At 38.5% G+C, this 25918-nt stretch overlaps 1 protein-coding gene across 5 annotated transcripts in view; it reads right to left on the bottom strand.

Moving 5' to 3' along the window:
* The window catches only part of RAPGEF6 (Rap guanine nucleotide exchange factor 6), a 221943-nt gene that overhangs the window by 85047 nt on the left and 110978 nt on the right, over positions 1-25918 (bottom strand). For all 5 annotated transcript variants that reach the window (XM_065873547.1, XM_065873549.1, XM_065873546.1 and 2 more), the window contains exon 7: positions 14998-15129. In XM_065873547.1, the coding sequence (XP_065729619.1) occupies positions 14998-15129 (132 nt within the window). The remainder of the gene's footprint in view (positions 1-14997; positions 15130-25918) is intronic.

Raw genomic sequence — 25918 nt, forward strand, 5'->3', positions numbered from 1 at the left:
GTTAATTTTTCAGAATATACATGCTCACCTCTGGAATAACAGCCTTTTTCTCTTTTATCAAATTTTAAGGACAATCTACCTTAAATCTGAGTTTTTAAACTACCCTGTCCTCATCTCAATCTCAGGTTTTCATCCCCTGACCAAGACTATTTCAACCTAGTCTCATTCTTACCTTTTAGATTATGTCTGATAAAAAGATGGATAACTCACAACATAACAAAAGGCAAGGGCTTCCCTAGTGGCGCAGTGGTTGAGAGTCTGCCTGCCGATGCAGGGGACACAGGTTTGTGCCCCGGTCTGGGAAGATCCCACATGCCGCAGAGCAGCTTGGCCCGTGAGCCATGGCCGCTGAGCCTGCGCTCCGCAACGGGAGAGGCCACAACAGTGAGAGGTCCGTGTACCGCAAAAAAAAAAAAAAAAAAAAGGCAAGATGCAAAGGGGGGTGGGGGTGGGATGAATTGGGAGACTGGGATTGACATATATACACTACTGATACTATGTATAAAATAGATAACTATGAGAACCTACTGTATAGCACAGGGAACTCTAATCAGTGCTCTGTGGTGACCTAAATGGGAAGGAAATCCAAAAAAGAGGGGAATATATATATATATATATATATACACATAGCTGATTCACTTTGCTGTACAGTAGAAACTAACACAACATTGTAAAGCAACTATACTGCAATAACATTTTTTTTAAAAAAGGCAAGATGCAATTCAGTTATGTGGATAATAGGGAAGGCTTACTGTCATCTGCACAAAAAGTGAAGATATTTTAAGAAAATAACTCTTTAGGTAGAATTAAAATCATGGGTAGTGACTGGGAGATGACTATTAAAAGAACTCTTTTAGGAACTTTCTAAGGCCATCTGCAAAGGAAAGAATATAATCTCTTCTTACCATTGTCCTCTTTTACCTGTACCTTTTTCAAAGTAGGATAAAAGAAAAAGGATGAATAAAATTAGATAAGAGAACATACTCAATTGCTAAAATGTTAAGAGTCTACAAAAGGGATAAGGTGGTAAAATAAGAATGAAGAATAAAAATATGGGGACTTCCCTGGTGGTGCAGTGGCTAAGAATCTGCCTGCCAAAGCAGGGGACACAGGTTCGAGCTCTGGTCCGGGAAGATCCCACATGCTGTGGAACAGCTAAGCCTATGCGCCACAACTACTGAGCCTGTGCTCTAGAGCCCGCAAGCCATAAGTACTGAGACCATGTACCACAACTACTGAAGCCTGCGCACCTAGAGCCCGTGCTCTGCAACAAGAGATGCCACCACAATGAGAAGCCTGCACACCGCAACGAAGAGCAGTCCCCGATCACTGCAACTAGAGAAAGCCTGCGCACAGCAATGAAGACCCAATGCAGCCTAAAATAAATAAATAAATAAATTTAAAATATGTACAGCTTTAAAAAAAATAAATAAAAATATGAAAGAGTCTAAGTCGAAGGAAGATGGCAGAAGAGTAAGACACGGAGATCACCTTCCTCCCCACAGATACACTTGAAATACATCTACACGTGGAACAACTCCTACAAAACACCTACTGAATGCTGGTAGATGACCTCAGACTTCCCAAGAGGCAAGAAACTCCCCACGTACCTGCGTAGGGCAAAAGAAAAAAGAATAAACAGAGACAAAAGAATAGGGACAGGGCCTGCACCAGTGGGAGGCAGCTGTGAAGGAGGAAAGGTTTCCACACATTAGGAAGCCCCTTCGCAGGCGGAGACTGCGGGTGGTGGAGGGGGGAAGCTTCGGAGCCAGGGAGGAGAGCACAGCAACAGGGGTGCGGAGGGCAAAGCGGGGAGATTCCCGCACAGAGGATCGGTGCCAACCGGCACTCACCAGCCCGAGAGGCTTGTCTGCTCACCCGCCGGGGCGGGTGGGGCTGGAGCTGAGGCTCGGGATCCGGTTGGAGCGCAGGGAGAGGACTGGGGTTGGCGGCGTGAACACAGCCTGCAGGGGGTTAGTGCACCACGGCTAGCCAGGAGGGAGTCCGGGAAAAGTCTGGACCTGCCGAAGAGGCAACAGACTTTTTCTTCCCTCTTTGTTTCCTGGTGCGCGAGGAGACGGGATTAAGAGCGCTGCTTAAAGGAGCTCCAGAGACCGGTGCGAGCTGCGGCTAACAGCGCAGACCCCAGAGATGGGCAGGAGACGCTAAGGCTGCTGCTGCCGCTGCCAAGAAGCCTGTGTGCGAGCACAGGTCACTATCCACACCTCCACTGCGGGGAGCCTGTGCAGCCCGCCACTGCCTGGGTCCCGTGATCCAGGGACAACTTCCCCGGGAGAACGCACGGCACGCCTCAGGCTGCTGCAACGTCACGCCAGCCTCTGCCGCCGCAGGCTCACCCCGCATCCGTACCCCTCCCTCCCCCTGGCCTGAGTGAGCCAGAGGCCCCGAGTCACCAGCTCCTTTAACCCCGTCTTGTCTGAGCGAAGAACAGACACCCTCCGGCAACCTACACGCAGAGGCGGGGCCAAATCAAAAGCTAAGCCCCGGGAGCTGTGCGAACAAAAAAGAGAAAGGGAAATCTCTCCCAGCAGCCTCAGAAGCAGCAGATTAAATCTCTACAATCAATTTGATGAACCCTGCATCTATGGGTGGAATACATGAAGAGACAACGAATCATTCCAAATTGAGGAGGTGGACTTTGAGATCAAGATTTATTATTTTTTCCCCTTTTCCTCTTTTTGCAAGTGTGTATGTGTATGCTTCTGTGTGAGATTTTGTCTGTATAGCTTTGCTTTCACCATTTGTCCAAGGGTTCTATCCGTCCATGTTTTTATTTTTCTTTTTAAAAAAACCTTTTTTCTTAATAATTATTTTTTATTTTAATAACTTTATTTTATCTTATCTTACTTTATTCCCCTTCCTTCCTTTCTTCCTTTCTTTCTTTCTACTTTTTCTCCCTTTTATTCTGAGCCGTGTGGATGAAAGGCTCTTGGTGCTGCAGCCAAGTGTCACGGCTGTGCCTCTGAGGTAGGACAGCCGAGTTCAGGACATTGGTGCACCAGAGACTTCCCGGCTCCACATAATGTCAAATGGAGAAAGCTCTCCCAGAGTACTCCATCTCAACACGAAGATCCAGCTCCACTCGACCACCAGCAAGCTACAGTGCTGGACACCCTATGCCAAACAACTAGCAAGACAGGAACACAACCCCACCCATTAGCAGAGAGGCTGCCTAAAATCATAATAAGGCAACAGACACCCCAAAACACACCACCAGATGTGGACCTGCCCACCAGAAAAACAAGATCTAGCCTCAACCACCAGAAAACAGGCACTAGTCCCCTCCACCAGGAAGCCTACACAACCCACTGAACCAACTTTAGCCATTGGGGACAGATACCAAAAACGGGAAATACGAACCTGCAGCCTGCAAAAAGGAGACCCCAAACAGAGTAAGATAAGCAAAATCAGAGCACAGAAAAACACACAGCAGATGAAGGAGCAAGATAAAAATCCACCAGACCTAACAAATGAAGAGGAAATAGTCTACCTGAAAAAGAATTCAGAATAATGACAGTAAAGGTGACCCAAAATCTTGGAAATGGAGAAAATGCAAGAAACATTTAACAAGGACCTAGAAGAACTAAAGAGGAAATAAGCAACAATGAACAACACAATAAATGAAATTTAAAATACCCTAGATGGAAGCAATAGCAGAATAACTGAGGCCGAAGAACGGATAAGTGACCTGGAAGATAAAATAGTGGAAATAACTACTGCAGAGCAGAATAAAGAAAAAAGAATGAAAAGAACTGAGGACAGTCTCAGAGACCTCTGGGACAACATTAAACGCACCAACGTTCGAATTATAGGGGTTCCAGAAGAAGAAGAATAAAAGAAAGGGACTGACAAAATATTTGAAGAGATTATAGTTGAAAACTTCCCTAATATGGGAAAGGAAATAGTTAATTAAGTCCAGGAGGCACAGAGAGTCCCATACAGAAATAAGTCCAAGGAGAAACATGCCAAGACACATATTGATCAAACTGTCAAAAATTAAATACAAAGAAAACTTATTAAAAGCAGCAAGGGAAAAACAACAAATAACACACAAGGGAATCCCCATAAGGTTAACAGCTGATATTTCAGCAGAAAATCTGCAAGCCAGAAGGGAGTGGCAGGACGTATTTAAAGTGATGAAGGAGAAAAACCTACAACCAAGATTACTCTACACAAGGATCTCATTCAGATTTGATGGAGAAATTAAAACCTTTACAGACAAGCAAAAGCTGAGAGAGTTCAGCATCATAAAACCAGCTTTACAACAAATGCTAAAGGAACTTCTCTAGGCAAGAAACACAAGAGAAGGAAAAGACCTACAATAACAAACCAAAAACAATTCAGAAAATGGGAATAGGAACGTACATATCGATAATTACCATAAATGTAAAGGGATTAAATGCTCCCACCAAAAGACACAGACTGGCTGAATGGATACAAAAACAAGACCCATATATATGCTGTCTACAAGAGACCCACTTCAGACCTAGAGACACATACAGACTGAAAGTAAGGGGATGGAAAAAGATATTCCATGCAAATGGAAACCAAAAGAAAGCTGGAGTAGCAATTCTCATGTCAGACAAAATAGACTTTAAAATAAAGACAATTAGAAGAGACAAAGAAGGCCACTACATAATGATCAAAGGATCGATCCAAGAAGAAGATATAACAATTGTAAATATTTATGCACCCAACATAGGAGCACCTCAATACATAAGGCAAATACTAACAGCCATAAAAGGGGAAATTGACAGCAACAGATTCAGAGTAGGGGACTTTAACACCCCACTTTCACCAATGCACAGATCGTCCAAAATGAAAAAAATAAGGAAACACAAGCTTTAAATGATACATTAAAAAACATGGACTTAATTGATATTTAAAGGACATGCCATCCAAAAACAACAGAATACACGTTTTTCTCAAGTGCTCATGGAACATCACAAATCAAGCCTCGGTAAATTTAAGAAAATTGAAATTGTATCAACTATCTTCTCCGACCACAATGCTATGAGACTAGATATCAATTACAGGAAAAGATCTGTAAAAAATACAAACTCATGGAGGCTGAACAATACACTACTTAATAACAAGATGATCACTGAAGAAATCAAAGAGGAAATCAAAAAATACCCAGAAACAAATGACAATGGAGACACGATGACCCAAAACGTATGAGATGCAGCAAAAGCAGTTCTAAGAGGGAAGTTTATAGCAATACAATCCTACCTTAAGAAACAGGAAACATCTCGAATAAACAACCTAACCTTGCACCTAAAGCAATTAGAGAAAGAAGAAAAAAAAAATCCCCAAAGGTAGCAGAAGGAAAGAAATCATAAAGATCAGATCAGAAATAAATGAAAAAGAAATGAAGGAAACAATAGCAAAGATCAATAAAACTAAAACCTGATTCTTTGAGAAGATAAACAAAATTGATAAACCATTAGCCAGACTCATCAAGAAAAAAAGGGAGAAGACTCAAATCAATAGAATTAGAAATGAAAAAGGAGAAGTAACAACTGACACTGCAGAAATGCAAAAGATCATGAGAGATTACTACAAGCAACTCTATGCCAATAAAATGGACAACCTGGAAGAAATGGACAAATTCTTAGAAATGCACAACCTGCCAAGACTGAATCAGGAAGAAATAGAAAATATGAACAGACCAATCACAGGCACTGAAATTGACACTGTTATTAAAAATCTTCCAACAAACAAAAGCCCAGGACAAGATGGCTTCACAGGCCAATTCTATCAAACATTTACAGAAGAGCTAACACCTATCCTTCTCAAACGCTTCCAAAATATAGCCAAGGGAGGAACACTCCCAAACTCATTCTACAAGGCCACCATCACCCTGATACCCAAATCAGACAAGGATGTCACAAAGAAAGAAAACTACAGGGCAATATCACTGATGAACATAGATGCAAAAACCCTCAACAAAGTACTAGCAAACAGAATCCAACATCACATTAAAAGGATCATACACCATGATAAGTGGGGTTTATCCCAGGAATGCAAGGATTCTTCAATATACGCAAATCAATCAACGTGATACGCCATATTAGCAAATTGAAGGAGAAAAACCATATGATCATCTCAATAGACGCAGAGAAAGCTTTCGACAAAATTCAACACGCATTTACGATAAAAACCCTTCTGAAAGTAGGCATAGGATCTTTCCTCAACATAATAAAGGCCATATATAACAGACCCACAGCCAACATCATCCTCAATGGTGAAAAACTGAAAGCATTTCCACTAAGATCAGGAACAAGACAAGGTTGCCCACTCTCACCACTCATATTCAACATAGTTTTAGAAGTTTTAGCCACAGCTATCAGAGAAGAAAGGTAAATAAAAGGAATCCAAATTGGAAAAGAAGAAGTAAAGCTGTCACTGTTTGCTGAGGACATAATACGATACATAGAGAATCCTAAAGATGCTACCAGAAAACTACTAGAGATAATCAATGAATTTGGTAAAGTAGCAGGATACAAAATTAATGCACAGAAATCTCTGTCATTCCTATACAGTAATGATGAAAAATCTGAAAGTGAACTCAAGAAAATACACCCATTTACCATTGCAACAAAAAGAATAAAATATCTAGGAATAAACCTACCTAAGGAGACAAAAGACCTGTATGCAGAAAATTATAAGACACTGATGAAAGAAATTAAAGATGATACAAATAGATGGAGAGATATATCATGTTCTTGGATGGGAAGAATCAACATTGTGAAAATGACAATACTACCCAAAGCAATCTACAGATTCAATGCAATCCCTGTCAAACTACCACTGGCATTTTTCACAGAAACTGAACAAAATATTTCACAATTTGTATGGAAAGATTAAAGATCCCGAATAGCCAAAGCAATCTTGAGAACGAAAAACGGAGCTGGAGGAATCAGGGTCCCTGACTTCAGACTATACTACAAAGCTACAGTAATCAAGACAGTATGGTACTGGCACAAAAACAGAAAGATAGATCAATGGAACAGGATAGAAAGCCCAGAGATAAACCCACGCACATATGGACACCTTATCTTTGATAAAGGAGGCAGGAATGTACAGTGGAGAAAGGACAGCCTCTTCAATAAGTGGTGCTGGGAAAACTGGACAGGTACATGTAAAAGTATGAGATTAGAACAATCCCTAACACCATACACAAAAATAAGCTCAAAATGGATTAAGGACCTAAATGTAAGGCCAGAAACTATCAAACTCTTAGAGGAAAACATAGGCAGAACTCTCTATGACATTAATCACAGCAAGATCCTTTTTGACCCACCTCCTAGAGAAATGGAAATAAAAACAAAAATAAACAAATGGGACCTAATGAAACATAAAAGCTTTTGCACAGCAAAGGAAACCATAAACAAGACCAAATGACTACCCTTAGAATGGGAGAAAATATTTGCAAATGAAGCAAGGGACTAAGGATTAATCTCCAAAATTTACAAGCAGCTCATGCAGCTCAATAACAAAAAAGCAAACAACCCAATCCAAAAATGGGCAGAACACCTAAAGAGACATTTCTCCAAAGATGATATACACACTGCCAACAAACACATGAAGGAATGCTCAACATCATTAATCATTAGAGAAATGCAAATGAAAACTACAATGAGATATCATCTCACACCGGTCAGAATGGCCATCATCAAAAAAATCTAGAAATAATAAATGCTTGAGAGGGTGTGGAGAAAAGGGAACACTCTTGCACTGCTGGTGGGAATGTGAATTGGTACAGCCACTATGGAGAACAGTATGGAGGTTCCTCAAAAAACTACAAATAGAACTACCATATGACCCAGCAATCCCACTACTGGGCATATACCCTGAGAAAACCATAATTCAAAAAGAGTCATGTACCAAAATGTTCATTGCAGCTCTATTTACATAGCCAGGAGATGGAAACAACCTAACTGTCCATCATCAGATGAATGGACAAAGAAGATGTGGCACATATATACAATGGAATATTACTCAGCCATAAAAAGAAACGAAATTGAGTTATTTGGAGTGAGGTGGATGGACCTACAGTCTGTCATACAGAGTGAAGTAAGTCAGAAAGAGAAAGACAAATACCATATGCTAACACATATATATGGAATCTAAAAAAAAAAAATGTCATGAAGAACCTAGGGGTAAGATGGGAATAAAGACACAGGCCTACTAGAGAATGGACTTGAGGATATGGGGAGGGGGAAGGGTAAGCTGTGCCAAAGTGAGAGAGTGCTGTGGACATATATACACCACCAAATGTAAAATAGATAGCTAGTGGGAAGCAGCCACATAGCACAGGGAGATCAGCTCGGTGCTTTGTGACCACCTGGATGGGTGGGAAAGGGAGGGTAGGAGGGAGGGAGACGCAAGAGGGAGGAGATATGGGAACATATGTATAATTGATTCACTTTGTTATAAAGCAGAAACAAACACACCATTGTAAAGCAATTATACTCCAATAAAGATGTAAAAAAAGATATATGAAAGAGTGGCCAGAAACATGCTAAAAAATTACAAAGGATTTTGTAATTTTAGAAAAGTGTACAAAATGTGCTACATAGAGTCCAAGGTCTAAATCCTTGACCAGGGCTTCCCTGGTGGCGCAGTGGTTAAGAATCCGCCTGCCAATGCAGGGCACACAGCTTCCAGCCCTGGTCCGGGAAGATCCCACATGTCGCGTAGCAACTAAGCCCATGCACCACAACTACTGAGCCTGTGCTCTAGAGCCCGAGAGCCACAACTACTGAGCCCATGTGCCACACCTACTGAAGCCCATGCGCCTAGAGCCTGTGCTCCACAACAGGAGAAGCCACCACAGTGGGGATCTCTGCACTGCGACGAAGAGTAGCCCCCACTTGCTGCAACTAGAGAAAGCTTGCAAGCAGCAACGAAGACCCAATGCAGCCATAAATAAATAAAATAAAAATTTAAAAATATATATAAATCCTTGACTAAACAAAGGCAAGCCAGGTCTTTAAGGTAAAGGTAGATATGAGGACCATCAGGACTGGTAGTCACTATATGATGCTGCTGAGGATGCAGTTCCTAGGAAAAATGTTTCTTTAATAACTAGGTAAGATTTTTTTTAAATGTAGTATCCACAATATCCAGCATACAATATAAAATTACTAGACAGATGAAGAACATGGAAATGTGACCCATAATCAGGAGAAAAACCAATCAATATAAAGAGATGCAGGAATGATGAAATTAGGAGACATGAATTTTTGACATTTATTATAAGCAAATTCAAGGATTCAAAAGAAAGTACAAACATAATTAAGGGTAAAATGGGAAATACCAATAAAGAAATGTAAACTGCAAGAAGAGTAAACTTGAAGAAGGGCAATAAAAACTACCCAAACTGAAGGAAAGAGAGGAAAAAAGCCAAAAAGAAAATTGAACAGAGACTCACATAGTATCAAAGTTGTTAGAAAAAAGTAGGTCAAAAGATATGCCACATTCATTAAGGTAGGGTTCGAAAAAGATCGGAGCCCTGGCCTTTCAACTATTTTAACCCAGCAGTTGGAATACAGCAGACCCTCAGAAATATTATGATAAATGGATTAAGCCCAGAAAAAAACAAAAGTATGTTGGTGAAAGGGCTAACAAGACAGGTATTAAACTTCTTGCATTTTTCTTGTTCCCACAGTATGAATGTGTATATGTGTAAATATAATTTGGTGAGGCAGACAGTCTGAGGTGATTTTCTGTTGACTTGGCCTTCTCCAAATAAACCACCAGCGGATTTCCTCTTCCTGTTTGCATCTACATAAACATGGAGGTATGATGAGGGGAACTACAGGTTAGAATAAGAAGTTATACAAGCTTATAGAAGCCACATTCTCAAATTTAGAGCAAATATTAAGCCAGAATCTTAGACTTTCAGCGCTTATCTTTTCTGAATTCCCATTTTTAATATTTCATTCAACCTTTTTTAAGGATCACTTAGTCCTTATGTTTCCTCTCTGTCTTTCTAGTCAGGGCAAGAACCCTGTGAAATTAATCCTTCACAATAATGCTGTCCAGGCCGGCCCATTCCATTATCTCTACAACAGGGCAGGTGGTCAAAGTAATGCCTCCGTTGCTCTGGATCATCAATTAGTTAGCAGTGATCCTCTGCATTTTCCCTGGAAATACTGATTTCTACTTTCAAATGTAATTCAACTAAAAAAAATTCTAGATTGCTTTCTAAGTGCCAACACTGTGCTTAACTCAGTGTGAGACAACAAAAGGAAGAAACAAACTCTGCACACTACAAATTTACCATGATGAAGAAAAAGATCAAGTTTAAAAGTAACCACACTAAAAAGCAGAGTGAAAAAAAGTGATAAGAGCCACAGAAAAACTGCTGTAGGTCCCAACATGTGAGAGGCAATACGAAAATGTCATCCAGGTGGAGCTGCAGGAAGAACAGCATTACCAAAACAGGGTTAGGGAAAAGACAAACACGTTCAGGGAATAGCATTTGTATTTGTCATGGACCAGAATCTAGAATGTGTTAAGTGGGAAACAGTGGAATATAAAACCAGATTTGCAGACTATGGTTAGAAATGAAAGGCTTGGAATTTGAATATAAATTTGAAATGAAGAGTGTAAATTAGATAATGGTGAAGCACTGAAGATTTTTTAAGAGAAGGAAAGTCATTCTTCTTGTAATGAAAGGAGAAGTTTAAAAAATGGAAATAGGCAAAGATAACTGAGACTTTGACTAGGAGACATGATATTCTTAACAGAAATATTAAAGACAAGTGGAAGAAAACATGTAGCAGGGCAAAAAGCTAGTTGAAGTATCAAAAGAACATGCAGGTGGAAACATGGCACCAGAGTTTTGGAGAGATTGGCAGTAGAGCTCTGAGTTAAGGAATTATGCTTCCATGAGGTGGGATTTTTAGGATCACATTTACTTCCTATATAGAAACCAAAAAAGATAGGTGGGGGATGAATGGGTACCTCAGGTTATTTAAAAATAAGTTAATGACAAGACAACTGCTTTAGGTTCAATAATTAACATTTTACATTTTACAATCCTCCAGCTCTTGGAAAAGGAATCCAGAAAGCAACCCTCCTTATTTCTCTTGAGTATTCTTTGAAGATACATATTCTATCCAAGAACATTCTAACATCTTAATGCATACTCTTAGCTAAATTTTAAGCTAATCTGATTAGAAACATATTCATACTGAAACAATTACTTGCATTTTTTCTAACCTGTGATAAATGCTTTATTTTGAACTTTCTTTGAGATCCAAGAGCTTTTACTTTTAAACCAGAACACATGAAAGCTCTCAAGAAGGAAATACATAGGAGCATAGTCATACATTTGGCCATATAAAATGGTACTGTAAACAATATTCCTGTTACAAACTGCTGTTAGTATGTCTCTCTTCTCTTTCCCCTCCAATCCTCCAAATTAAAAATACATTTCACCCTTGAAAACCATTGGTGTTAGTGACACCAACCCCCTTCCCCCCCACAGCTGAAAATCCACATATAACTTTACAGTCAGCCCTCTGTACGTGCGGTTCTGTACGTTTAGTACTGTAGTATGTATTTATTGGGGAAAAAAATCCACGTATAAGTGGACCCATGCAGTTCAAACCTATTTTGTTCAAGGGTTAAATGTACTCGCATATTTTGTAAGGCTCTGCTTATACTGTTATAGGCCATGACTGGGTTAGGTATTCACTTTTAAAACCTCTCAAATGTTGAAATTTGGATAACCAGGAAAACTATTTCAAATGTTGCTGGTCAAGGTATATACACTGGCAACGTACATCTGTAACTAAAAGGTGCCTTGAAGGATGCTTGGTCCTGTCCAAAATGTCCATGAGCATATTTGGTCCATGCCAAATGGTCTGGGACAAGATCAAATACCAAGGACCTTTTGGTGTGGACCAAACATCTGTTAACCAAAGAGTGTATTCACACCTTTCACAAGTACTAAAAGGAGGCCTGAGGTTAAGAGAGAGACTGAAGGTCCAGTATTGATATTTAACTCTATGCTCTTTTCTTCTCTTTTAGTCCTGAGGACCCAATTGGACACACACACATAATTCAGTTGGTATTATTTACCTTATCCACAGTTTTTGTTTTTTTTTAATTTTTAAAATTGTAGGTCTAGAAATTCTATATTATAGGAGATATAGTTTATCAGTCTATTATTATTCTGTTCATATTCCTTTTACCCTCTAGTAATAATTCCTTTAATCCTTTCCCACAATTTTATTCAACTTTTATTTTTAACTATACACTCTATTTATGTCCTCTAAAATTTTTTAAATGTAGAAATAATAATGTCCATTGAGAAAAACATAAGACAAGCCGACGGAACATAATAAAAACTACCCACAATCCTACCATCAGCAGAAAAACTGTTACTATTTGGTAACACGTCTTGAATTCATATATACATTCCATGTATACAGTATAAGACAAATACGTATGTATTTATTTACTTTAAGATTCTGATTTCTTTTCCTTCTGTTTTTATCTTTGTATATTTGTTTTGTTTTAACCTTTATTCTGTTTATATCCTTTGGCTAGTGTCCTAGGCTTAACCAAGGTCTGAGTTTGGGGACTTTTACCTTCTTTGGCTGCACTTAAAAGAGTTTATCTTACATTTTTGCATATTTGACTTTAGTATTATAATAGTTTTCTCCTTGAAATTTCTGAATTTCTGTTTTGGTTCTTGAATTTCGTCGTTTTTGCTCATCTGTTTACTCTCCCTAAATTCATTAAAACTTATTTTATCTTGTTCGTTAGTTGACGCATTTCACAGCATCATCTTTTAACTGTATGTTTTCATTTATGTGACCTTCTGGAAAACGTAAAACCAAAAGGGCAGAAAACAGATTGGTGGCTGCCAGCAGCTGGGGATAAGGAGAAGGAACTGACTAAAAAGGAGCATACAAAGCCCTTTTTGAGGTGATAGAAATAATCTATGTCTTCATGTAAGCTACGCTAAAAAGGGTAAATTTTATTATTTGTAAATTACATCTCAGCATCAAACATATACGTACAAACACACAAACACAATGACATAGGAAGCAGAACTGATATAACTTAACAGTGAATTATCATGATCAGGGGAGGAGGGCCAATGGTAACCTTCAGGTTTCTGGGGGTATGAAAAGGTATCTTGTTTATTTTGTAATGAAGGGACTTTTTTGATGTGCAGGAAAGCTGGCAAGGATACCTGTCCACATGTTATGCTATGTTAAAATGAATCTCTTAAAAGGTAGAATGAACTGTGGAAAGTGCTACTGAGGAAGGAAAACATACAAAAGGTTGGCGCAGGGCAGCCACATACATGGTCATGGTCCTACAGGAGAAGACCTCCAACCATACCAGCAGGTAGGCTCGAGCCCCAGCTTCAGGTGGGTCATCCAGTAGGTGAACATCCTGTGGATGCTAATATAAGCACAATTCTTCAGAAGCTCCTCCAGGATCTTGCCAAAGAATCAGGGCCCCACTGTGCACAGCCCATCTATTAGTTCAGTGTAAAGCACGGCCTTTCCAAGTGACCTTGAACCTCAATCCCTGCACTATCCTCTTGTCCCTTTTCTCACAACCATCGGGGGCTCTGCTCCTTGCTCCAAAAAGGTGATCACATCTGGCTTAGAGATGGATATACTAGTGAGTTCAGGTACCTATAGTTCATCAACATTACATCTCTGCTTTACTGTCTCTCTTTGAAAGGTCCAGACATTCCCACTTATCTTGAGAAAAATCTAAAGAAAAATCTAAAGCCACATCCCTGAACTTTAAAAAATTAATCCAGGGTCAATCTTCCTTAGTGTTCTTCCCTAGGAAAAACACAGAGTCCAGAGAAGCACAGCTGTACTTTGACTTTTAGGTATGCAACAACTCTAACTTAATCCACAGATACTTCTTTTGCGGAGGGGTAGAATGCATGAAGCCCAACAAATCCATGAACACAGTAAGTGACCCCAGAACCACTGCACTGTTTTTAACTTTACTCTTTAAAAAATCCCTGTTCTATCTACTATAAAATGGTCAAGAAGAATTCCTTGTTCTCTCTACTATAAAATGCCAAACAGGGGGATTTAGATGGCATGTCCACAGCAACAATCTTTGTAGAAAAAAGCCTCACATAAACCAAAAATGGAGGCTTTTTTCCATTTTGCACCTGCCTGCAAACTTCCCTTAACAGAGGAACGCTGATTTTCATAAAACAGCTAAATCCATGCAACTCAACAGAACCACAATCTAAACTGTTTTCCTCAGACAACAATGATTCTATTACAACAAATCAGTACTCTATGGTAGCCACTAGCCGTATGTGGTACTCGAAAAATGTGTCTTGTCTGAATTGAGGTGTGCCGTAAGTTAATATTAAACTTTGCCTTTTGAAGACTTAGTATGAAAAAATAACTCATTCATAATTTTTAAACACTGATTACATGTTGAAATAATATTTGAATATACTGTGCTAAATAAAATTTATTATTAAAATTAATTTTACCTGTTTCCTTTTAATTTTTAAATGTGGCCACTGGAAAATTTAAGTCTTTACAATACAAAGGCAAGTCTAATCTTCTTCATGACTTTACTTATAGAAGACTTAACTAATCAACTATTGAATATAATAAAAATTGCCTTTTTATAAATTTAAGTTCAGTTGTTTCAAGAACCATTTTCTAACGCAAATATTATATATTAATATAGATTCACTTGGATAAAAGAAATTAAAAAGAACTCTATATTCATGCACTGCTGGACCATATTTAATCACTCTCAAAAGATAGATCACCTCTTTCATTAGGCTTGTAAATTTGACACAGTAAACAAAGCATATTTTCTCAAAGACCTTATGTCAGAATTTCACACCCTAGTTAAAAGATACATGACCACCTAAGGCACAAGCACAAGGTATTTGGCAGAATTAAAAAAGCCATATGCACAGCAAACAAACTCCTAACGTATTACCTGATAGATATCTGATAAACTGCTGCTCCCAGAGTCACTGGCAATGCTACAACCAGACTGACTAGAAGACACATGAGTCACCTGTGGATGAGGGTTGTCTGCAATGTGCATCTTGGTAAGATCGGCTGGAAGCTGAAAAAGAAAAATAATTTAAGATAATCTAAATATCAAGCATTACCTTTAAAGAGTTCTTGACACACTGTAACTTCTGCAACAACATTTTGTTTTATGTACGTTTCTGTGCAACCTAATTTCTCATCTAAATTCTCCATTCTTGGGAAAAATCTTAGAAAGTGCTAAGAACCAAATCAGCATTCTGACTGTTAGGCAAGCCTACAGTGGAAGCCCACTTAGCAGTTTTCAAAAGACATTACCATGAGTAATGGTATTTCAGAGGAAAAAACTGGCCTTTCCTCAAATAAAAATATCAGCTGTTGCTACCGTAAAAGGTAGGAATGCTCGCTCGCTCACTCCCTCCCTCCCTCTCTCTCTCACACACATACACACACACACACACACACACCTCACTAACACAAAATGGTTGCTAATTCCAGAACAAAACAGCAAAATCTTGGATTAAAGTACAGCATCTGGCACCAAGACTTAAAAAAGGTAACAGTTGACTGCATTCAATATTCCAAAAATTTAGTAAGCCTCTTTTCATTTAATATTGTATCAGCTTATAGTTGGCCCCTAAAAAATTTGTTAGTAATCATAATTATTTAATGAATGTCTATGCTAGGTATAGGAATACAAGAGATGCAGAAGGAAATGATTCCACCACCTCATCTTTAATATGGTCAGCGATACAAGTTGTACAATATAATTCGCACCATAAAACTTTAAAAATTTTTACAAAATAAATGCTACAGGAGTTGAGACAAGATACAAACCACTGTGCTCCAAAGCGGTGAGAGAAAATTTTACAAAGGCAATATGATGATGTATTTTCCAAATAATTTCTCTGCAACTAGCTATTCAGGACTACTGAGAGAAATCTATTTACTTTTTAGAGCAGGGTTTCACATTACTTTATTACAGGAAAATGTTAAAGAAACACATGCATTAACAGTGGAAACTAAATATACTCTGAAGGAGAAAACGTCCAAGCCTGAATTATATTATCTCAAGAGGAAGTCATGGTAATTATAAAAATTTACATGAAAAAAACTACATAACAAACTTCCCCTGCTGGGATAGGTAATTCAGATGAATCCTGTAACTCAGATATACAGAAAAACAGTAACACACACAATCTGATCCTTGAAGGTGCTTTTCTCTTAAGAGTATTTTCTGATTCCTAAAGAGGAGGCAAACAGGTTGAGAAGCACTTCTGACAGCCCCTGGTTAGAGAGACAAAAGTTATATTCGAAGGCCTAGCATGGAAGGGCCATGCTTTGGATTTGGACCCTGGAAAGTACATTATACCCTAGTAAATAAGTGTGATCCAAAAGTAAACTGATGCTCATTTTAGAATCATCTCAATCCCTGATTTTGGATTAAAGTTATACAGGATTACTAATGCTTCCAGTCAGCTACTGAAAGCAAACACAAAACTTCACCACAGAAAAAAAAACAAATCATCCTAGGCCTCAAAATACTAAAAACAAATTCCATACACAATATCCATTGCTCAAATAAAACCAGGCACATTAGGAGACAAGATGGCATTCATGAAAACTAAGGGAAATAATAAACTCTAGAAACCAGTGAAGAAAAACTTCCAAAAAATGGAGTTATCAGATACAGATCCTAAAATAACTGTATTTAATATATACCAGTGGTCCTCAGGGGACCAAAGAGTACACACTTTACGTTTTTGCAAGCCACATACAATCTCTGTGGTATTACTCTTTTTTTCTTTGAAAATTTAAACAACCTTTTAAAAATGTAAAAATCATTCTTAGCTCACAGGTCATACAGCTCACAGGCCATATTTGGTCCAGTTTATCGATCATGACATACACAGAGAAAGACAACACTAAGAATTTTAGCAAAAAAAACAGGATAGAAAGCCCAGAGATAAACTCATGCTCATATGGTCACCTCATCTTGGACAAAGGAGGCAAGAATATACAATGAAGAAAAGACAGCCTCTTCAATAAGTGGTGCTGGGAAAACTGGAGCTACATGTAAAAGAATGAAATTAGAACACTCCCTAACACCATACACAAAAATAAACTGCAAATGGATTAAAGACCTAAATGTGAGGCCAGACACTATACAACTCTTAGAGGAAAAAACATAGAAAGAACACTCTTTGACATAAATAACAGCAAGATCTTTTTTGACCTACCTCCTACAGAAATGGAAATAAAACCAAAATAAACAAATGGGACCTAATGAAACGTAAAAGCTTTTGCACAGCAAAGGAAACCATAAACAAGATGAGAAGACAACCCTCAGAGTTGGAGAAAATATTTGCAAGCAAAACAACTGACAAAGGATTAATCTCCAAAATATACAAGCAGCTCATGCAGCTCAATATAAAAAAAACAAACAACCCAATCCAAAAATGGGCAGAAGATCTAAATAGACATTTCTCCAAAGAAGATATACAGATTGCCAACAAAGACATGAAACAATGCTCAACATCACTAATCGTTAGAGAAATGTAAATCAAAACTACAATGAGGTATCACCTCACACCAGTCAGAATGGCTATCATCAAAAAAATCTACAAACAATAAATACTGCAGAGGGTGTGGAGAAATGGGAACCCTCTTGCACTGTTGGTGGTAATGTAAATTGATACAGTCACTATGGAGAACAGTATGGAGGGTTCCCTAAAAAAGTAAAAATAGGACTACCTTATGACCCAGCAATCTCACTATTGGGCATATACCCTGAGAAAACCATAATTCAAACAGTCATGTACCACAATGTTCACTGCAGCACTATTTACAATAGCCAGGACATGGAAGCAACCTAAGTGTCCATCAAAAGACAGATGGATAAAGAAGATGTGGCACATATATACAATGGAATATTACTCAGCCATAAAAAGAAACAAAATTGAGTTATTTGTAGTGAGGTGGATGGACCTAGAGTGAAGTAAGTCAGAAAAAGAAAAACAAATACTGTATGCTAACACATATATATGGAATTAAAAAAAAAAAAAGAAAATGGTTCTGAAGAACCTAGGGGCAGGACAGGAATAAAGATGCAGACGTAGAGAATGGACTTGAGGACACGGGGAGGTGGAACGGTATGCTTGGACGAAGTGAGAGAGTGGCATGGACATATATACACTACCAACTGTAAAATAGATAGCTAGTGGGAAGCAGCTGCATAGCACAGGGAGATCAGCTAGGTGCTTTTTGACCACCTAGAGGGGTGGGATAGGGAGGGTGGGAGGGAGATGCAACAGGGAGGAGATATGGGGATATATGTATATGTATAGTTGATTCACTTTTGTTAAAAAGCAGAAACTAACACACCACTGTAAAGCAGTTATACTCCAATAAAGGTATTAAAAATAAATAAATAAAAAAATTTAAAAATAGAAAGTCAACAACAGATGGATTCAGTAACAAATTTGACAGAGCTAAGAAAAAACAGAAAAATAAACATTGGTCTGAAAAAATATCTAGAATGAAGCATGGAGAGTAAAAAGAATGAAGCTAGGAGGGGCCTTCCCTGGTGGTGCAGTGGTTGAGAGTCCGCCTGCCGATGCAGGGGACGCGGGTTCGTGCCGCCGTCCGGGAAGATCCCACATGCTGCAGAGCAGCTGGGCCCATGAGCCATGGCCGCTGAGCCCGCGCGTCCGGAGCCTCTGCTCCGCAGCGGGAGAGGCCACAACTGTGAGAGGCCCGCGTACCGCAAAAAAAAAAAAAAAAAAAAAAAAAGAATGAAGCTAGGAGAGAAGGGCCAAGAGCCAAAGGATATACAGTGAGAAGGTAACATCTGAATAACCGGAGTCATAGAAACAGAAGAGTACTTAAGGCTAGAAATGACGGCTAAGCATTTTTCAAAGTTAAAAAAGGTACTCACAGACCAAGTAGCTTTAAGAATTACAGGCAAGATAAATAAAAGCCAACCCATACCTGTGCACACCAGGGTAGAAGTGTTGGGGAAAGAAACAAAGAGAAAAGTCTTAAGAGCAGTCTGGAAAAAAAGAGATTGCTTTGACAAGAGCAAAATTAAACTGATGGCTCACTTCTCAACTTGGAAGCCAGAAGACAATGAAGTGTTATCTCTAAGAGCTAGAATTCTACACCCAGTAAAACCAGTGCTCAAAATGGGCAAAACAGTCATTTTCAGAGAAACAAAAATGAAGAGAAATACTCCCACGGCAGATCTACAGTGAGGAAAATCCACTGGGAGACAGAAAATGATTCCAAATGAAAGCTTCTAGATGAAGGAAAACCAATGAAAATCGGAAATGTGTGAGTAAATCAACATGAATATTGACTATATAAAATAGTAACACAAACCATAAGAAAGCTTATGTAGTTATATTAATGTCAGATGAAGTAGACTTTGAGACAAAAGCATTAATAGACGCAAAAGGGGACATTTCATAATGATAAAAAGTTCAACACTAAATAGATTTGCACCTAGTTACACAGCCTCAAACTGTATTAGGTAAAAAAATGAAAACAATAAAAGAAGAACTAGATGAATCTACAATTATGCCACGAAACTTTTACCACCCATCTCTCAGGGACAGAATAAGCACATAAAAAAAAGTAGATACAGAAGATATGAACATAATTAACAAATCTGACCTGAAGTGTATATATCAACACACAGAACACTGCAATCAACAACTACAGAATACATTTTTGGGCTTCTCTGGTGGCACAGTGGTCGAGAATCCGCCTGCCAATGCAGGGGACATGGGTTCAATCCCTGGTCCGGGAAGATCCCACATGCCGTGGAGCAACTAAGTCCGTGCATCACAACTACTGAGCCTGTGCTCTACAGCCCGTGAGCCACAACTACCGAGACTGTGTGCTGCAACTACTGAAGCCTGCGCGCCTAGAGCCTGTGCTCCACAACAAGAGAAGCCACCGCAATGAGGAGCCTGCACACCTCAACAAAGAGTAGCCCCTGCTCGCCAAAACTAGAGAAAGCCCAGCAACGAAGACGCGCAGCAACGAAGACCCAACACAGCCAAAAATAAATAAATAAATAAATTTATTTTAAAAAACCATAGAATACATAATTTTAGGGTATATACATAAACATTTATAAGCACTGATAGTAAGGCAGGCCTCGACAAAATTCAAAAGGTTAAAATTACACAGAGAATATCCTATGATTACAGTGCAAATAAGGTAGAAATAAGTAATAAAAAGATAACTAGAAAACTATTATGTATTTGGGAAGTTATAAAACAAACCTCTAAATAGCCCATAGGTCAATGAAGTCACATTGGAAATTAGAAAATATTTAAACAGAATAAAAATTAAAATGCTATATATCAAAACCTGTGGAATAAGCTAAAGCCATGCTTAGAGGCCATTTTATAGCTCTATTATGAGTACTAAAAACGGAAGCAGAAAATCAAAGAGCTACCAATAACTGGTTTCAATAATACAGAAGATAGAGGAGTATGTTCCAGCTCAAAGGTGTTCCTCTTACTTAGTGTCTACTGTTTAGATACAAAGAAAAAAATCTCATCTAGTAATGAAGTAGACAGAAAGGCAAAGACTGAATATAATTTTAAAATGACAAATGTCTGGTTGGGGTGTTGGGATGAGGAAGATATTTTATATTCCAAGATTCCTACAGAGGTAAGACCAAGGAAAAGGAGATCAACCATAAAAGTAACACAGTGAACCAAAGCCACAAGAGCATATCTATAAACTGGTTTGGTAATGATACTTACAACGTACTGAGTAATCATCATCCTTACTAGACCCTAAATGGCAAGCATTATTATTATCATCCCTACCTTACTGATGAGGAACTGAGGCAATTAGACTAAGCAACTTGCCCTAGACCTCACACTCACGTAAGCAGTGAAGTTGAAATTCAAACCCAGGTTCACCTGATTTCAGTACTCTGCTATACTCTACTTTATGCCAGGAACTCTGCTAGAAAAGATGAAAACAGATGGGTCCTACCATCAAGGAGCTCAGTCTAATAGTGGAGAGAACACAAAGAGTTATAAGCATATAGATCTGCTTTCTAAGTCATGAAGAAAACTTAGATCTTCACATAGGAATCCTCTCAACCTAGCTATCTGATGGGAATAATGATGATGATGATTGAAAGTAACAGCTGAGTGCTCACTATATTTACCAAATAGGTATACTACAGCAAATATATCCTTCTACATGCTTTTTATATAGATTATCTAATTTGAGTAAGGGCTACTGCAAATTCAAGAATAGTGAGTAAAATAAGAATGATAAATGTAATGAAGGCTGTAGTAGGACTAATGCTTACTAGGGCTAGGGTTGCTCCTTCAATTAAATGAATTAATAGGTAGATGTTATTATTTTACCCGATTTACAGATTAGGAAACCAACACCCAGAGAAGTTATAAAGGTTGCCCATGGTCACATAGCTAGGAAGCAGGGGTATTGAAATCTGAAACCTAGGCTGCCTGACTATAAATCTGTTGTTCTTTCCTACGAAGTTGTTTCCTGATACTAAGTTGGGAGTTCATAACACCCAGTACTTACTATTTTCTTTAAAACAAAGAAAACATAAAGGAAAAGGTTTTCTTCCAATAGGAATTCTTAATTTCTTAAAACTTCTCCACTGTCTTTCAGCTCATCTGCCCTTTTTCCTTTCCTGACCCCAGCCAGGATTTAATAGCTGACTTTTCATCAGCAACCTCAATTCACTTACCCCATCATCTTCCAGCCTACCAGGTCTGGCAAAATTCCCTATTTTCCAAACCCATTTCTTATACCTGAACTTCTGAGCTCTGTTGGAGTTCACCTATCCAATGAAGACTAGTGTCAAAGTTTTATTTGGAGGCTGGGAAGGCTAATGGCTTAAATACAGACACAGATTATGAAAGTACATAGTTTCTTGAAGACTATGTATACATGTAAAGGGAAAGAGATGTATTAAGAAGAGGTAGAATGTAATAAAAAATGTTAAGCTAGGTATTTAGAAATTGATTCCTGCAACAGAGAACTACTGTAGGTTTCTGGGAAGGGCAGTGACACAAGATCAACACTGTATGTCTCACACAGGCTTAACCCAGCAAAGTGTATATTTCGCCGACTCGAAGTACCCTATAGGTCCAGGCAACTCTTTGGGGCAACTGTTTCACATGCAGAAACTCAGATATCCAGGCTGCTTTGGTCTCTTGGCTCTGCCATCTTAACATGGGGCCACTTAAGTAATAGCAGCAGGAGAAAAAACGGCTGGAAGAGATTGCTAAACATTGCCAGCAATCACAGAAATAAAAATTAATACAAATAACTTTTTTCCCCATCAGACCGGCAAAAAGATAATTTTGTAATACAGAATATGGGCAAGGCAATGGAGGAAAACAATACTTTTATAAATTGCTAAAGGGAGTTATGAACTGATACAGCTACTCTGGACAGTGATTTGGGGAGTAGCCACTCTGAGGGAGCAAATGTAAGATTTATTACATTTAAAATATATAAACCTTATGACTCAACAACTCTTCTTTGGGTACCTACCCTAAAGAAGCATACAGGTATACAAGGGGGAATGTACAAGGACATTCCTTATAATGTTTGTAATAGTTTAAATGATAAACAAGTATCGCAGGGAGAATAGCTGAATTGTTATATAGCTCATTATGGAATACAATGTGACAGTTCAAGGTATAAAACACATCTGTATGTTCAAACCTGGATAGTTCTCTCAGATTTACTGATTGAAAAACCAAGGTTCGTCATAAATGTGAAAGATGTGACTCATTTTTTAAAAAAAAACATAAAAATAATACCACATATTTTCTGGGTATATACTTATCTAGGTTTGGGGGAAAAAACTTGGAGGAACATACACACTAGATAACCAACAGTATCACTCTATAGTGAACGTGAAAGATCGGAGCTGGTGGTCCAAAAGGAATTTTAGCTTTATTTGCAATATCTAGCTGAGATGTTATACTTCCATATGGAGAAAGAATTCCCCGATTACTTCTAAAAATAAACTATTTGAAAAATTTCAGAACTGAAAACAAATATATACACATGTATGTGAGGGCAATTTTCTTCCTTCCCATTTAAAAGTGTCCACAAACACTGGAATGTACTGAAATTCTGTACCTCTTAGCAACTAGGGGTTGCTATACACACAGTATACATTCTGACTTTTTATAATGTTGAAAATATTAAGATCCAAAGATGAGTTTTATTAGAATGCCTTGTGAGAACATGACAAATACTGATACACTTGATTTAAACTAGAGCCAACAATGAACATTTACCTTATAAGCACTGGAAACAGAGTAGAAATTGATATAAAATTAGATTAACAACAAAAACTCCCAACATGAGGAAGCTGAGAAATGAACGGGAAGTGAAAAAGGAGTGCGTTTTCACTTCACTCCTTTGAGTGCAGCACTCACACTCTTTATATTCCCATTGTATATTATATACATAAACATAAATATATTGTTATATAATTTATATTTCACTTTTACTACCTAATGAAAGCCTACCATAGTGATGCCTACCCCACATACAACACCTGCTCATTAAGAACAACTGAGTGGGGGACTTCCCTGGTGGCACAGTGGTTAAGAATCTGCCTGTCAATGCAGGGGACACGGGTTCCAGCCCTGGTCCAGGAAGATCCTACATGCCGCGAAGCAACTAAGCCCATGTGCCACAACTACTAAGCCTGAGCTCTAGAGCCCGCTAGCCACATCTACTGAGTCTGTGTGCCACAAATACTGAAGCCCGTGCGCCTATATCCTGTGCTCCGCAACAAGAGAAGCCATCATGATGAGAAGCCCGCACACCACAATGAAGAGTAGCCCCGCTCGCTGCAACTAGAGAAAGCCCATGCACAGCAACAAAGACCCAACGTAGCCAAAAATAAATAAAATAAATTTATTCAAAACAAAACAAAAAAAAGAACTGAGTGAATATTTGACTTCTGAACACTGTCACTCAGAGGGTTTCCACAGATATCTGAACAGATGAAGTCTTAGCACAGACACATTCAGTATTTCAGGGTGAGTAGCATTTCCTGAACTGTATATGCTGTAATACTGTTTCAGAATACAAAATTCATGGACATATTGGGGGGAGGGGGTTGATGGCTGAATAAATTAGCAAATAATGCTATACCATATGCCCCTTTAACTCTTTACAACAAGCATAAGCATATTTATGGAGGGTTCAAAAAGTCCCACAAAAAAGAAATCTGTTTCACCCAGCATTTTCAAAACTTCTTTTTCCCCCAATATTCTTATTAACACCCTGTCAATGTAAGAAATAATGCTTTGGGACAATCCCATCCATCTATCCAAGAAACATTTATAGGACAATTAGTTTGGGGGGGAGCAGTGGCAGAGATCTCCTTCAATCTAAATTGGCATGAATGCAGGCATGTATAGCATAAGTGTAATATTACACAAATGTTCAAGATTCTAATTCATATTTAAAAACTGAGTCTTCAAGAATAACCTGCCAAAACTACGAATGATAGTAGGGAAATTTACCCTTTAATAAGTTTGCTATCTGAAACTTTTTGCCCCTTATAATTCACACCCAAGCATTATTTCATTTAAATGAAGGTTATTCAAAGGGCTCTAAAGTATGAAATAATATCTATTATTAACCCTAAAAATAATGTTTAAAAACTACACAATTCCCCGACAGAACAGCATTCCTCAAAGTTTACTATTAAATTCCAAACTGCATTGTTAGAACTTTCTTTTTAAAGCGTAGCTACCTGATACAGAGGAACTGTGCCTATCCAGAAGTCACTTATCCATTAACCTTAAAACTATCAAAGAATAAAGATGATTCTTGGGCACATTACATAGTCTGTAAGTTCCTGTATGCTACTCACAGTAAGACAGTTCAGAAACACATACTCACTAACTATATATAGAAATAAATTTCTAACAAGCTTGGTGGTCTAATTTCCCAGTTACTCAATAAAGAGCACTTAGTGTATACCTGGTGCTAGTCATAATAGTTATAGATATCATGGGTTTGGGGAGATTTTAAAAAACAATTAAATAATTCAAAAGATACATGTACCACAATGTTCATTGCAGCACTACTTACAGTAACCAGGACACGGAAGCAACCTAAATGTCCATCAACAGATGAATGGATAAAGAAGATGTGGCACATATATACAATGGAATATTAGCCAGAAAAAGAAATGAAATTGAGTTATTTGTAGTGAGGTGGATGGACCTAGAGTCTGTCATACAGAGTAAAGTAAGAAAGAGAAAAACAAATACCGTATGCTAACGCACATATATGGAATCTAAAAAACCGTACTGATGAACCTAGTGGCAGGGCAGGAATAAAGACGCAGACGTAGAGAATGGGCTCGAGGACGCGGAGGGGTAAGGGGAAGCTGGGATAAAGTGAGAGTGTAGCAGTGACATATGTACACTACCAAATGTAAAACGATGGCTAGTGGGAAGCTGCTGCATAGCACAGGGAGATCAGCTTGATGCTTTGTGATGACCTAGAAGGGTGGGATAGGGAGGGTGGGAGGGATGCTCAAGAGGGAGGGCATATGGGGATATATGTATACATATAACTGATTCACTCTGTTGTACAGCAGAAACTAATGCCACATTATAAAGCAATTATACTCCCATAAAGATATTTTAAAAATTAGAATAAGTAACAAAATAACAAATGCAACTTAGAAAGAAAGATCTCATTCTCATTAGGGGTAGAGAGCAGACTAAATGTACTGAAGAGTCCTGACAAAGACCCAGAATCACAATGTCCAATGTGGTAGCCCTAAGTCACACATGGCTACTGAGCACTTG

The sequence above is a fragment of the Phocoena phocoena genome, chromosome 3 (assembly GCF_963924675.1).
Source record: "Phocoena phocoena chromosome 3, mPhoPho1.1, whole genome shotgun sequence".
Lineage (NCBI taxonomy): Eukaryota > Metazoa > Chordata > Mammalia > Artiodactyla > Phocoenidae > Phocoena > Phocoena phocoena.